At 37.3% G+C, this 14,633-nt stretch overlaps 1 protein-coding gene across 2 annotated transcripts in view; it reads right to left on the reverse strand.

Annotated features, from left to right (window-relative positions):
* Positions 1–10,569: 10,569 nt before the first annotated feature.
* GUCY1A1 (guanylate cyclase 1 soluble subunit alpha 1) overlaps positions 10,570–14,633 on the reverse strand; it is a 31,454-nt gene continuing 27,390 nt past the window's right edge. For both annotated transcript variants that reach the window (XM_035892039.1, XM_009636479.2), the window contains exons 8-9: positions 13,366–13,520; positions 10,570–11,110 (exon numbers count right to left, since the gene is read on the reverse strand). In XM_035892039.1, coding sequence (XP_035747932.1) covers positions 10,909–11,110; positions 13,366–13,520 — 357 coding nt within the window. In that variant the 3' untranslated portion in view covers positions 10,570–10,908. The remainder of the gene's footprint in view (positions 11,111–13,365; positions 13,521–14,633) is intronic.

The following is a 14,633-nucleotide window of genomic DNA, read 5'->3' on the forward strand; positions in this document are numbered from 1 at the left end:
GCGCTCCAATGGGCGGGCCGGGCCGCCGTGCTCTCCTCCAATCAGGGGCGGAGGCGGGACTGCGGGTGGCCGGGGGATGCGGGGGATGGGCGCGTGGAGGTGGGTGAGGTGCTGAGGCGGAGGCGCTCGGCGGGGTTCGCGGTCGCCCCAGGCCGGCCTGTGTGGGCGAGGAGAGGAAGGACAGGCCTAGGAAACACATCCATCCCTCTCGGGTTTATTTTCCCCCATGCTCGCCTCGGTGGGGAACCCTTCGAACCTCTCTGTCTTGCAGTTTCCTACGCATCCAAAAGGATTTCCCAAATGCTGTTCTCCAGACGGAGTTGGTGGGACTCACCTGACACCGAGTCACAAGATTAAGCAAAGTGCCTGGCAGGTTTCTAGTGGTTAGGTAGGTACATGTAGGGCAACGCGTGCTCTGGTATCGGTGCCCTTTGCAGTGGTTGCCTTCGCAGCAGCAGAGCTGCTTCCTCTGTTGTTTCATATCCCAATGCAATCACTTAGCTTTTAGGAAGATAAATGCCCCCTGAAAAGTGAAGAATCTGAGGGGCAAAATGATCGCAGACATGTCTGTGCATTCATTTTTCAAAGGCTAGTTAAGTTAAAAGTATAATAATGAGTGCTTTCAGGAATTTTTTTGTGTATGTGCTGTTGAGTCCTTGTCAGTAGCCAACATGAATAAACACTGCGCTGTGTCAGTAGCCTGCTGCATACAGATTCTCAAAGGGTCTACAAGTAAGGTATGACCCTTACAACAGGAGGTTTTGAGCAGAGGATTGCCAAGGACAGTTCAGAAATAACGCACTGTCATCATATGTTATCATACACATGGAATAAAAAAGATAGTGCATCACTTGAAAAACCCATCTTTGTACCATCTAAAGACCTGGCCTCACTGTATGAAATAGAAATCCTAAGGAGGTTACTGATTTTTTTTTTGCTTGCTTAAAAAGAATCAAAATATATGCAAGATACAACGATATTATCTAGGAGCATTATGGGATGAATACTGGGGCTGCTCCTGGAGTAGCTTTTGGGCTGAGACCTTGCTACATGAAGTCAGCAGAGCCATAGATGCTAACTGATCCAGATGGATTCTAGATGTAAGCAAAATCACAAAAGTTCAGTCCTTAGTAAGATAGTGCAAATTAAGTTTAAAATTTAAACTGTTCACATGCTTCATGGAAAAAATGTTAAAAGAAACTAAAGATGGAGTCTGTGTTGGAACTTCCATGGAAGTAAGCTAACAAATGACAACATTTAAAATCTTTTGAAATCTAATCTATTGCTTGGTGAACTTCTGAATCTGTGTTAAGATCCGTTAAAATTACTAGTAAGTGAGGAGACAAATTATGGGTGGATAGCCATTAGAAATTTGGCAAACGTCATCTCAGTAGGCATTCCAAGAACAGTAGAGGAATGTTCCAAGAACAGTAGAGGAACATTCCAAGAACAGTAGAAGAACCCTTCTTTTATGTCATGTAGCCATAATAATCAATTCTACTTAGTTTAACACATTCCAAATCTACTAGGAAAACCAATTCTAGATTTTTAAAAGAATGACCAAGAACAGAAGTTTTAATATAACCAGTTAAAACCGTACAAATAATACGCTAATTTTGAAAGGAGGAAAGAAAATTTTTAGAAAAAATAACCAAACTATTGGTTGAAGATATCTGTGTAGAAAACCAAACAAAAAGTTTGAAGAGATGCAAATCTCTAAGAATCTCTTCAATCTCCAGGAAACTGGCAAACAGACATGATGTAATAAATCATGCTGTTGTAACCAGACAAAAGGCTAGGTTTCTGTATAGCTGAGGAGGGTCAGCTTGTCACTAGGATTTGAGTACGTCAGGTCACCATCTACTTTTCCTATTTGCTAGGAAGAAAGTTTTGGGAAAATGGGAAAACATATCCTACAATACAAATGCTGTAGTTACATGCCCTTTGTAATCCTTGGGTGCTTACTGGAGGTAGTGAATCTATGCTACTGGAAGATCTAAGACAACACCTCGGAGTTTTGCCCTCTGATGTTGTGTAGTCTTACTTTTCACATATCTATAAAATAGTTTTGAGGATACAAAATATCCCAATAGCACATCCCAGGCAGGAAACAAGAAGACTGGATTGAGCATCCATGTTAACAACATCCCCATTCTTCATAAATTTCAAGGGAATCCACTTGCTCGATCTGTATATAGGGTAAACCCTCAGGCTCATAAAACAATACTAGAGAGATTACATAAAATTCTTTCTGGATGTAGTTTTTGGAAAGTAGATTATCCTAGCAATTTTGTGTACCTGAGTGGCACTTTTTCAAAAGTGCTGATATCTGCAGGGGTCAAAATTGCTTTAGACAATTGTGAAATTGCCTTTCTTCTCCTGATTTGGTTCAGGCTTGGTAGGTTGCATTTGCAGGCTGCTCTTGCCATTAAGCCGTTGTAATACAAGTGGAAGTTATAGCATCCGAGATTTGTAAAATGTGAACTGAAAACAGCACGGGCAGAGTTAAAGCAGACAATGATTGATTTAGTTTTCTAAAACAGGGATCCCCTTTAAGAAGTTTGGAAGATTCTGAATTAAGGAATTCAACCAAGTGATTTGCTGAGAGGGACCAGCCTCCATTCCAGATGCCTGCTGAATCAAGACTACCTGGTAGGTCTTAATCAAGATTGGGTTTCGGCTGGAGGAAAGGCCAACTAGATAAAGTATATGTCAGGCTAAGCTGTTAATACTGGGCTGTGTTGTCAAGGCCCATCCCTGTCAGTATGAAGACTGTTGGGTCACATGCATTATGGACATCACGCAGCCATTTGGACTATATCTGATGCACTTCCATAAAGCCTGCAGCTTATTCACTATAGCACACAATCTCATTCCCATTTGGGGACCCTCATACACTAGGTACAGATCATGACCTGCTGCCCAGCTGGCACTAGCCACAACCGGGACATACATGGGACAGAATGCTGGCATGAAAGGAGCCTTTTAGAAAGTCTTTTCTTTAACGGAAATCCTACAATGCAGCATCTCCCCTTTATGTCCCTCTGAACATGTTTCTCAGGAGGAGTTTTCTGCACTGGCTATCAGGAAGCCAAAAGAGTTGCAGTCAGTGATTACAGGAGAAAAACAACTGCTGTGTGTCTTAAATGGTGGTAAACATGTTTTTTTTCCTGATTTGAGATGCTAACTTCATCGGGAAATTCTTGGTGAGATCCATGAAAGCAAAAAGTAGCATAGAATCCTTCTATGCTGTATGAAAGGGCAGTTACTGAGACAATGACTTCAGGAAAACCACTGGCTGGCCAAGAACACCTACATTCAGTTCAATATGGTTTGTGTTAATACGCAAACAGTATAAAACAAAAAAATTTAGTAAGTCGCAATTTTTACTTTGGACTTTGCTCTTACAGTTTATGGTGTTACTGTAATCCTGAATAAAAATGCTGCCTTATATGGTATTGCTGGATTTCACTTACTGAAGATGGAGTTACTTTACTGACATCAAACTGAATTATGGGTATTTTCTATTTATCTCTTTCAAATCATAATGGTCTGAGACTTGGCATTTGGGATTGTCATAGTAATACTTCTTGGGTGCAGAAATATGTTCTTTTTTTTATGATCACTTCGGCAAGATTCATTATTTCTGCTGTACCACAAACACTATTTCACTATACCATTACATTCATTTTCTGATACTGGTCTTGACAAGCTATGACTGATACAGCCCTCAATATGTCAATGCTGTTCTGTAATGCAATAGCCTGTATAGATCTGAGAAACCCTGTGGGCTCTGCTGCATCCTCCTGTAAGAGGACTGTAATCTTAGCAATGCAGAGCAAACTAATCGTATGTCCAAATCTTCCCTAACACATTCTGCAATCAGTGGAAAGCCTGCTGTTGGTTTTTATCGGCTTGTAGTCCAAAGCTCCTGGGAATGTTATTGCCCTCAATATTTCTTTGGCAGGTTTTGTTTGGGCTGAAAATATCAGAAGACTGGAAGTGTATTTATGACTTAATCTGCCCCTTTTCACACCCTTTGGATGTTACTGCATGTATTCCTCTAGATTATTTCCCATTACATGCTGTGCGTGCAGGATACTGATATAAACATGGCATTTGTCGGTGTAGTGGCACAAGAATTTGTAGCTTTGTACTGCTCAGAGGATGGGAAACAATTTCAGCACAGATCTTCAAAGGAGGCCTTATAATGGGGCTGCAAAGCAATGTGCTCATTTCCATTTATATTAGGAAACCACTGGCTCAACTTGACTTTACTGTCGGCATCAAAAGTCTGCTGAAGCAGATGAGACACACAACTTTATAAGGTTGTTTACTTTCTTTAGATTCTTTCACAGTTTATTATTTCTTTGACTGGCTCTCCAGCTTCATGTTCCAGCCTAACTGCATATTTGACATTCAGGTCCTACTGCTCAGGAGAGATGTATCTTTTAAACTGTTGCATCTGGATGTAGCAGAGGTTACAGAACCATTGATTATCTTCCATCTTTTATTTGAGCTTCAGTATCGGAGCAATGATGAGTAACATAAGACAGTGAGTTTTACTCTCTCCCTTTGCTCTGCATAAAAGGACTGCCAGTGAACTCATGCAAATGGGATTGGGAAATTAAAGGGGAAAAGAAGAAAAAAAAAATCTTATATCTGATTATTTCTTTCCTATACTGTTGTGAGCAGCCATACCATCAGAGATTGTTTTAGAGGTCTCTAAAGACTGTTGTGGCACACATCTTGCAGTCTTTACAGGTAGAAAGGAAAGTCCTAGCTTTCATTTCAGAAACAGCCTCAAAGTTAATTTTGGTTCCTGCCTAGCTGACTTCTGATAAACTGGAGCAGGACTTTGTAAGCAACACAGTCCCTTGTACGCTATATGGCAAATAGCCATAAAAATTATTGCTGTTGCAGGAAACAAAGACTCCCCTTCCACTGCTTTTGCAGAACAATGAGCAGGCATGAAGAATGGTAGCAGCTAGAGTGGCCTGCTAGGTTATAGGATGGGTGGGGTTTGAGAAAGGGTCCCCTTGCCAAGATTCAAGAGAAATTCCCTTTAATTCTGATGGCTTTCAGATGGAAATACCGATTCTGCCTCCTGTACTATCTGTTACAGTGGTTTCTGCAGAGAATGCAAAAGAAAATGATGGGAGAAATAAACTGGGTTTGGGGGATGTCTGAATTCTTCCTTTGTAAGATTTCACAGGAAAAAGTAGATCTGTCCTGGGGCTCAATTAACCTGTGCACTTCACTGTTTTGTCAGTTTCTGTGAGTTTGTTTGCTTTGGTTTTGCACAGTAGTTCAGAGCAAAAGAAAACATCAGCTCCACACTAATTGCACTTCCTCTGAAACCAGCAACAAGATTTTTTTCCAACATCTCCCTGAAATCTTATCAGGCCTTGCCTGAATGAAATAAAATGAGTTTAATTCTTTTGCTATAGATTTTACTTTAGCTATGTCACTCTTAAGATAAAAAGGACCCACTTTTTATATACTTCAAGGGCCATTTACAGCTCTTTGGCAAAGAAATTGCAGTGTGATAAAAATGTATCTTCCATCACGCAGTGTGTGAACAGGAATCAGTCCCATAGAATCTTCATGAACTAATAAAATAAAAGTTCACATAATAGCAAAACTGTTTCTGAAGATAATACTAAGGTACTTGTATATTTATAGAGATAGCATCTCATAGTCTCTGAAGACTTTCACAATATCATACAACATAAAACTATACATGATAGCAGTTTAAAACCAACCGGTTTATTTCCTTGCAAAATCTCCTAGTATTGTACCAACTAAATTGCCTTCCTTCCTGTTTATCTCAACAATTTGCTTATTTGCTTTCTGATTATTTTTTTCCCCTTGGCTTTAATTTAAGTGAAAAGATAAGTTAAAAACTGAAAAGACTATTTAAGATCTAATTGAAGAGATTAGTTAAAAATAATTGTCCCTTATTAAATACATATTCACTCAGCAGAAAACTTAAACACAGGAATAGCTTCAGTGAGACCTAAATTCTTAAGTTAAGCTTAAAGCTAAACATAGACTTGTGGGTGTTTTTTTGCAGAACAGGTCTGAACAGAAATACATTTTAAAGCACTTTCTTATCATTGTCTTAAATACGTGCCTAAATCCTACTTACTTCACTGAGATTCCAGCATTTTGCTTTATGTATACAGTTAAGTGCCTTATCAGGATTCTTGTCTGAACTAAGGCTGAAGCAGGCACAGGAATGTTTTAAACTTTTCAGAAAAAAAATTAGTGAAATAAAAAGGAATTCTACAGCAATTCTATCCTAGCTGGTAATGTAGCCCAGGGTGTGTAACCAAAAAAATAGAGTTATAAAAGTAATGCTTTGAAAGATTAATTTCATCTGTAATAAGAACTTTGGTCTAGGGCACATTTTATGTTACAAAGATACACTTAGGAAGGTGTCAGGAACTGACATGATGAACATCCTACTGCATGATAGGTTTCTATAAAATCTGGCTTTGAGAATGGCCATCATCCAGTCCATCAATATTTTTTTCCTAGGGACAAAAGGAAATTCACTCTTAAGAGTCCCTCCTATTTGGCAGATATGGAGAAAGAAATCCTTTTTATTTAAAAACCTGGGGTTTTTTAGCATTCAACAGATGACAGGGATGGATAGATTCCTACTGACTTCCATCATTACGGGATTAGTATCATGAACCTACTGAAGAGTCAGTAGTCAGATACTCCCACATTTTTAAATCCAGGAGCACCCACACAGGGCTGCTACTAGCCTCTGGGTATTTCTGTCAACAGAACTGGATTTTCTGAGCAAAATAATACTGCAAAGATCAGTCGCCAAGATTTGCATAGTTCTTGTTTCTTGAAACACGTTAAAAATGTTACAAATATGTATGCCTGTATATATATGGCAAATGCAAGAGAGAGATGTGTATGTATATAATATAGAGACTTTCAGGTTCCATTTTTTGTGTCACAGAATTATTTCTAAGCATCTTGGGTGGATATAGGAAACCTCAAGCAATAGCAGGATTCAACGTTTCAAGTTTTGTTCAAATGCTGCTTACAAGAAATCTGAATTAAAACGTGCTTTTAAAATGCTTTTAGTGCTAGTCCCTTCTACGGATTTTTCTGAAGGCTCTGATGGTACATGTTCTGTATGAGCTTCTGCTGCAGAATAGGATAAAACAGTATATCAAGCTTCAGAATGAACCAGCCAAGTTCAGAAAATGAACAGAATGGCACCATAGTGTAATGTAATTGATCCCTGTAACTATTCAGAGATTCAGTGGTGAATAGCTTGAAGAAAGACTTTTATGGCTTTTATGATATACCAAAACCCAGGAGTTTAAGAGGTTAGAATAATAACTAATAATATTTGATACTACTGGAAATATTTGTATGTGTGTAAGCAGTGCAGTTCTCCAGCCTCCCACTGGGATCAAACTGTGTGGCACAGAGAAACTTCTGTGCAGATGGATCTGCTAGTTAGAGAGGCAGAATCCTAAACTCAGGACTCATAAAACTATTCTGCTAGTTCTAGAGTCAGACCCTTGAGAGTCTTCCACTCATGTCCACTACAGAAAAGCTTGTACTGTAGTAATATTAATACTTTAGATTTTACTTTAGCTATGTCACTCTTAAGATAAAAAGGACCCACTTTTTATATACTTCAAGGGCCATTTACAGCTCTTTGGCAAAGAAATTGCAGTGTGATAAAAATGTATCTTCCATCACGCAGTGTGTGAACAGGAATCAGTCCCATAGAATCTTCATGAACTAATAAAATAAAAGTTCACATAATAGCAAAACTGTTTCTGAAGATAATACTAAGGTACTTGTATATTTATAGAGATAGCATCTCATAGTCTCTGAAGACTTTCACAATATCATACAACATAAAACTATACATGATAGCAGTTTAAAACCAACCGGTTTATTTCCTTGCAAAATCTCCTAGTATTGTACCAACTAAATTGCCTTCCTTCCTGTTTATCTCAACAATTTGCTTATTTGCTTTCTGATTAATTTTTTCCCCTTGGCTTTAATTTAAGTGAAAAGATAAGTTAAAAACTGAAAAGACTATTTAAGATCTAATTGAAGAGATTAGTTAAAAATAATTGTCCCTTATTAAATACATATTCACTCAGCAGAAAACTTAAACACAGGAATAGCTTCAGTGAGACCTAAATTCTTAAGTTAAGCTTAAAGCTAAACATAGACTTGTGGGTGTTTTTTTGCAGAACAGGTCTGAACAGAAATACATTTTAAAGCACTTTCTTATCATTGTCTTAAATACGTGCCTAAATCCTACTTACTTCACTGAGATTCCAGCATTTTGCTTTATGTATACAGTTAAGTGCCTTATCAGGATTCTTGTCTGAACTAAGGCTGAAGCAGGCACAGGAATGTTTTAAACTTTTCAGAAAAAAAATTAGTGAAATAAAAAGGAATTCTACAGCAATTCTATCCTAGCTGGTAATGTAGCCCAGGGTGTGTAACCAAAAAAATAGAGTTATAAAAGTAATGCTTTGAAAGATTAATTTCATCTGTAATAAGAACTTTGGTCTAGGGCACATTTTATGTTACAAAGATACACTTAGGAAGGTGTCAGGAACTGACATGATGAATTATAAAAGTAATGTTTTGAAAGATTAATTTGATCTCTAGGGCACATTTTATGTTACAAAGACACACTTAGGAAGGTGTCAGGAACTGACATGATGAACATCCTACTGCATGATAGGTTTCTATAAAATCTGGCTTTGAGAATGGCCATCATCCAGTCCATCAATATTTTTTTCCTAGGGACAAAAGGAAATTCACTCTTAAGAGTCCCTCCTATTTGGCAGATATGGAGAAAGAAATCCTTTTTATTTAAAAACCTGGGGTTTTTTAGCATTCAACAGATGACAGGGATGGATAGATTCCTACTGACTTCCATCATTACTGGATTAGTATCATGAACCTACTGAAGAGTCAGTAGTCAAATACTCCCACATTTTTAAATCCAGGAGCACCCACACAGGGCTGCTACTAGCCTCTGGGTATTTCTGTCAACAGAACTGGATTTTCTGAGCAAAATAATACTGCAAAGATCAGTCGCCAAGATTTGCATAGTTCTTGTTTCTTGAAACACGTTAAAAATGTTACAAATATGTATGCCTGTATATATATGGCAAATGCAAGAGAGAGATGTGTATGTATATAATATAGAGACTTTCAGGTTCCATTTTTTGTGTCACAGAATTATTTCTAAGCATCTTGGGTGGATATAGGAAACCTCAAGCAATAGCAGGATTCAACGTTTCAAGTTTTGTTCAAATGCTGCTTACAAGAAATCTGAATTAAAATGTGCTTTTAAAATGCTCTTAGTGCTAGTCCCTTCTACGGATTTTTCTGAAGGCTCTGATGGTACATGTTCTGTATGAGCTTCTGCTGCAGAATAGGATAAAACAGTATATCAAGCTTCAGAATGAACCAGCCAAGTTCAGAAAATGAACAGAATGGCACCATAGTGTAATGTAATTGATCCCTGTAACTATTCAGAGATTCAGTGGTGAATAGCTTGAAGAAAGACTTTTATGGCTTTTATGATATACCAAAACCCAGGAGTTTAAGAGGTTAGAATAATAACTAATAATATTTGATACTACTGGAAATATTTGTATGTGTGTAAGCAGTGCAGTTCTCCAGCCTCCCATTGGGATCAAACTGTGTGGCACAGAGAAACTTCTGTGCAGATGGATCTGCTAGTTAGAGAGGCAGAATCCTAAACTCAGGACTCATAAAACTATTCTGCTAGTTCTAGAGTCAGACCCTTGAGAGTCTTCCACTCATGTCCACTACAGAAAAGCTTGTACTGTAGTAATATTAATACTTCATATATGTGTTCATATGTTTTAAAGCATTTCTGTTCACTGGTAGATTCCTCTGGCAACTTTAAAGCGAGTATACCATTTCAATCACGTGTTGCTGTCCTTCAATAAGGATCATCATAGCTTTAAACTGGTGTGCTTCTGTTCCATTTTACATAGTCTGGCTGGAATTTCCTTTCTAAGCAAACACTCCAAATCATGTTTTATTACACTTCTTTTAAAACATTTCAAATTTAAATGACAACAAAAAGAAAACATTTATTGCTTTAATACATAATAGCGAGTGAATATTATTATTCTTGTAAAGTATTTTAAAAACCCCAAGAACTAAAATATTGTTTGATGATTACAGAGACTTTAGTACGTGTTACAGTGGTTTAATCTATATTAATTTTATACATAAAGTTCATGAAACAGTAAGCAGCAAACTCTGCTATGTGTATTAGCTACAATTAGCAGCCTGATCCAGAAGATGCTGAGCACCCTCAACACATCGACTCCAGTCAGTGTTAGAAGACGGTCAGCAGCTTCTAGGATGGGGCCCAAATGATGCACTGGAAGGAGTATGTGATAGCAATGACAATATTTTAATGGATATTTTCTTACAGAATCACTAAGAAAATATATTTTAATAGTCATTGATAAGCACCAGCTCACAACACTGCATGTGGCTGCATCACTTGCACATTACATTTCCTGACACGCTGCATGTACAATACATCTAGAATTCTCAGCACAGAGAGAACTGAGAGTTGTTACGTAGCACTTACAAATTACCACAGGAAAAATGTAGATTTTAGTAGCATTTTCAACAGTGAAGTTGCAACATTATTTTAGTGACTATGTTCCTTATGCAAAGGAAAAATAAAAAGTAGTCAGTGACATACTTCCTGAAATTTTAATACTGGCTTTCAGGTGTTAACAATCTAAAGTGCTTTCATGTTTCGTACATTTTAAAAAATTTTCAATTTATACAAAAAAATCAAAATATTTATAAATTTTTTCTATACACTTGTGAATGCACAATTTAGTCTATTCCTGTTTCCTCACCCAAAAAATTGGCATTGCCATCTCCCAAATCTCTCTTTTGAAACCAAGTCTGTGAGTTTGTTCCTTGAATATAGGCATCCAGAAAATAGCAAATTCCAGGGATATCACTGGGAAAATTTGGTGGAAGCTCTTCTCTTGAGCGAGGTGTGAACACAAAACCTGGATATTCCTCTAACAACCTAGAACAAAAATGAAACATCTTGATTAAAAATGAATCATTCACTAATTGTTTCTAAAAGTGCAGACATTCAATAATTCCTCATGTATGGCAGGGCAGAATGTAGCAGGGCAGAATCTAATCTAGCATTTGTATCTTATTTACTGAAAATATAAAAAAAAACCCAACCCAGTTATTTGATAACCTATTAACTTGTATACCAGAACAAACAGGAGTATTGCCTCTCTTTTTTCATCTTGTCAATATTTTGCGTGTAGGTGCTGCTTGTTTTAAGTATTTTCAAAAATTAGTTAGTACTGAAAGCTAGCTCAGATTTGCACATGAAACTGGCGCCATAATTAATCTTTCAGCTAAGGAAATACTGAAAAGCTTTTTAACTAAATTATTGAGATCCTTTTACCAATTCTAATAGTTCTGCTTTTTCACATGTGTCCACTAAACCCAGTAATTTTATATATCTGAGACACAGATTGCTCATCTGTAGGGAGAAATACTGATGACTGGTAGCTAAGCTTTCAAACAACTATTGCAACACACAGGAGTTGTGCAAGGTGCCATAAAGTTATAAATATGTGTTTAGAATTTGTGTATGAATCAAAAAAAAAAAGACAAAAAAACAAAATGGAGCTTAACACATCATTCACTCAGGAAAAAAACCAAACATACCACAACAATAACAACTATAATTTACCCTTTACCCAAATTGCCTATTTTCTAGGAACTCAGAGAATTAATTATCTTTTTTTATCAACAGTATACTCATTTCAAATATTCTTTTGAGACGAATGCACAGCCATGCAGAAACCTACTTATGCCAGAAGTTATAGGCAAGTCTTGTGTGGACAAAGTGTCTAACGTTTTTAAGCAAAGACTGTAGTCAGTATCATTCACAATTATTTTCCATATGGATATGGAAAAAAAATCACTGTTGGCCAGCACTGTTCTTCTGACACACATAAGCAGTGGCAATCCTAATGCTATCTCTATATTGTTTAGAGTGCATGATCGAAAAGGTTACTTACTGCGTGCCCTACTATCTGCTACTTTTATCTAAAATACCTATACGAGATAATCTAAAGCTTGGCACCCTGTGAGTCACATAGTGCACGCTGCAGGGGATGTCAGGATCCTGTGCCAAATTCTCTGTCTGATGCTGGATGCAGCACCTTGCCACAAGGCATCATCTGATATGTGACAGTGGGTACAAGCTGAGTAGGAACAACTGACTGTCCAGGCTACAGTGAGGGTAGCAGAGCTTCCTTAAAAGGAAAAAAGTAATTTATATCTGTATTTCTGGTTATTTTCCCCAGCCAGCCGTATCACTTTCTACTAGTAGATTCACACCCTACAGTTCATTCTTACAAAACTTTTGGCTGCTCTGGGAGAAATAACAGTCTCTACCAGTTCAGTGGCCCAGAATTCAGACCTGGACCTAGAGTTCGGATAGAGACCGTTGCTACCATTGAATTCAAAACAATTTCCTATTATTTTGCCTGGCACCTATAAGACACTGTTACTTGGCCATGAACATGTCGCAAGGTGATTTTAAGTACAATTAAACAGATCATCCAAAGAGAGTATTAGGTTTAGAGGACAAAGGAAAGATGCTGTATTTCCCATGGGAGAGCCTGCTAGCTGTCTGTGTAATCATGTAGTACACATCACTAATGTCTGATCTGAGTGGATAAACGGTACAGGCCAAGTTCCATATTGAAAGGTTTAAACTAAGCTGGGATCAAGACCTGTATAAACTAAACACCAGCATGGTCGATTCATTGCAACCTAGTCATTCATCTTCCCTAACCAAAAGAGAATGAAGATGTGTAGGGTGATGTTTAACAATTCTTCAGTTATGATGTTATTTTCAAGGGCACCTGCAGCCAGTTTGGCATCCCGTTCACACTGAAAGCCACATAGCTCAAAGAGGAGCCAACTCTATGAGAAAAGGCAAAAAAAAAAAAAAAAGCAAGAGGTATACAGCTGCAGGGTAAGAAGCAAAATCGGCCCAGACAGTCCATTTATTTTAAATGTAACATCTGAAAAATAAATATCAGCTGTTCTGTTTCACCCTTTTTCTTGCTGCTGCTGGTTGCATTCTGGCTAAAAATAACCATGGTGCATTCATGAGCAGTCAGATAAAAAGAGATAGAGGAAAACACACAATGGTACTTCAGAGTGGAAAAAAAAAAGAACAAGATAACGAGCTATTACAGTAACTACTTCAGGTGGATATTTTACAGATATGAAGCACTGTACCTGTAAGTTGTTGGGCTGACATTTATTCTTCTAGGTATACTGCAAGATTCAAACTTATTGGCAAGGGTTACATTATTTCCAAAAAGGCAATAACGAGGCATTTTAACCCCAACAACTCCAGCAAAGACAGATCCAGAATGAAGGCCAATACGCATCTTAAAATAAAAGACAGAAAACAGCATTATTAGTTAAAATAAAAAAGTTAAAGTCAGTCTTATAAATTCTTCCTCTATTAAAAAAAAAAGAAATAATGAGCTACTAATATAAATTGAGTTAGTGCAGTCTCCTTAAAATGTCTGTAGTCTGGTCATCGCTTCTTGTGGAGAGGAAACTAGCTGAAGTTTACCTTGCTCTGTATTTATAGCAAGTAATCCTTCATCTGATATGACTGTGATAACGCTGGTCTCTTTGGCAGAAAATTCATCTAGAAAGATCATCAGGAGTTACTATCACACCTGGATACTTTCCTGGGAGGAATTACGTGACACAACGTTGTTAGACTGGTGACAGTTAATGAATAGTACTTGCTTTGCTGTTAAGGTCAGAAGACAAGTCTCAGGGAATAGCAAAGACAAATCAAACTGAACTGTATTGACAAGGTCGCACATAGAATAAATCCGAATCCCAGAGTACAGGATTTGATCATTAATCAAATTATACACCAGTTGAAACATTTTGATACCTCTTCTTCATACTCAGATTTTTGAGTATTGCTTAGCTGGTGCTACTTTCTATGTCCCCCCCCCTTTTTTTTTTGAGATGTGTTCTTTTTCTTAGATGCATTATACATATGTAGACATGTTTTCTTCAGAATACCACTCTGACACAATAATGGCATGAAGTCGGGAACCTTGCGTATCTACTATGTGTGCTACTCTTTATGTATCAAGAGAATATCATGTCGTTATGAAGAAGTCACAATTTCTAATTTTGAGTGGAAAAGCAGAAAAGTCTGCAACAAAGCAAAAGCCACCAACACAGCAAAGATGGCTGAAATATGTGCATTGATATACAGGTCTGATTCAAAATTATTGATGTAGCATTTGTATGGAAATTGTAAACATGTTTTAATATTGTCAAGATGTTTCCAGATTTTTTAAGCATAATTTAATTTGATATTGAGAAATATAAAAAGAACATTTATTTATAATATAATACGGCTATTCTCTGTGATAAATGTGGAGCATGTAATCCTCTTAATAACCTTTTTTTTTTGGTCTTGGAATACAAATATTCCTTAACCTAAGGTCAAAGAAGCCTGAAGTTTT

Source organism: Egretta garzetta, unplaced genomic scaffold (assembly GCF_000687185.1).
Source record: "Egretta garzetta isolate BGI_Z169 unplaced genomic scaffold, ASM68718v1 scaffold114, whole genome shotgun sequence".
NCBI classification, from domain to species: Eukaryota; Metazoa; Chordata; class Aves; order Pelecaniformes; family Ardeidae; genus Egretta; species Egretta garzetta.